This window comes from Suricata suricatta, chromosome 3 (assembly GCF_006229205.1).
Source record: "Suricata suricatta isolate VVHF042 chromosome 3, meerkat_22Aug2017_6uvM2_HiC, whole genome shotgun sequence".
NCBI lineage: Eukaryota > Metazoa > Chordata > Mammalia > Carnivora > Herpestidae > Suricata > Suricata suricatta.
The window spans coordinates 132,943,680-132,944,946 of NC_043702.1; the positions used below are offsets into that span (position 1 = coordinate 132,943,680).

The 1,267-nt window shown below is 46.7% G+C and overlaps 1 protein-coding gene across 1 annotated transcript in view; it reads right to left on the minus strand.

Moving 5' to 3' along the window:
- The window catches only part of LAMC1 (laminin subunit gamma 1), a 175,939-nt gene extending 175,456 nt beyond the window's left edge, over positions 1-483 (minus strand). The window contains exon 1 of the mRNA XM_029933360.1: positions 274-483. Coding sequence (XP_029789220.1) covers positions 274-483 — 210 coding nt within the window. The remainder of the gene's footprint in view (positions 1-273) is intronic.
- Between the last annotated feature and the right edge of the window lie 784 nt (positions 484-1,267).

The window sequence follows — 1,267 nt, forward strand, 5'->3', positions numbered from 1 at the left end:
TAAGGGTCCAAGTTCATTTTTTGGACATAGCTATCAAGGTTTTCAGGACCGTTTCTTGCCCAGGCTCTTGTTTCCCCATTTTGGCAGCCTTGTTGAAAATCAGATGGCTGTGGAGGCCTGGGATGACTTCTAGACTCTCCATTTCATCACATTAATCTGTAAGCCTTGGTCACTGCTGTCTTTATATCCATAAAACCATCTAACTACTTATCTGCTGAAATCCTTTCTGTGACACAGATGAATGCTAAGGGACAGGAAACAATGGACACAAACCGAAGTGTGCAGAGCAACGGCGAACACTGGTGGCCCGGAGAGGAGAGGCAGCAGGTCGTACAGGGTCCAGGCAGGAAAGAAGGCCTGCTCTAAAGTCTCCATCGAATCCCGGAATGCCTCTGCGGACCACTTATTTCCATCCTGTAACACCCTTTGCGTGTTGCCCCGTCTAGCAACCCCTGTCCAAATCTTTCTTGTTCTCTGGGTCATCCTAATGCTTCTAGCTCCAGTTTTCTACCCGGCCATCCGGGTAGAATGAACTAGACCTGATTCCTCTCTGGGGGCCAGGTTGTTTGCCTTCCCACGACGGGACACAACTACCACCAATCATTTACTCACATGCGACCGTGAGCTTTGTATGCTGGCTTTAGCACAGCGTTTGACCCACAGCAGTCAGAAGTGTGCTGAGTGGGCCAGCTGTTCAGAATTATCTTCAAACTTACCCAACGCAGTGACCATCAGGGTTTGCTGCGGGGCCCAGAGCACGTAGAAGCTCTGTCTTAGTGTTGTAGGAACACAGCCGCATGGCCAGTTGTAGTGAGTTATCTAAATACATGTATCCGTAAATCACTTAAAACCCATAGAATTCATTCCGAACCAGCACCCTGCTTGCTTATGATGTGCTACTACTGAGGAGGGAGAGGTACATTTACTAGAAACAGCACACGTCTGTAGTCCCCACACTGCACTGGTTTAAAAAGTTATGGACTTGACAGTACGTACGTTTCTCTCAAGTTGTTATTGAGCTGCTTGTGCAAAAGAACGAAATGACGTGTTTACTGAGTTCTGTTCCGGTCTTTAAATTACTCATTTGAACAAGTTCATTTAAATCTTCCATAAAAGACAAGCAGCTTACACATTTGATCACGGTCATTAAAAAGTAAATAAAATGAGTCATAGTCAAAATGTCAACAAGGCGATGGGACGTCCATCACTGACCTGACTGAAAGGCCACACGTACACCGTGACGGTCACACTGTCCACACTTGGCACG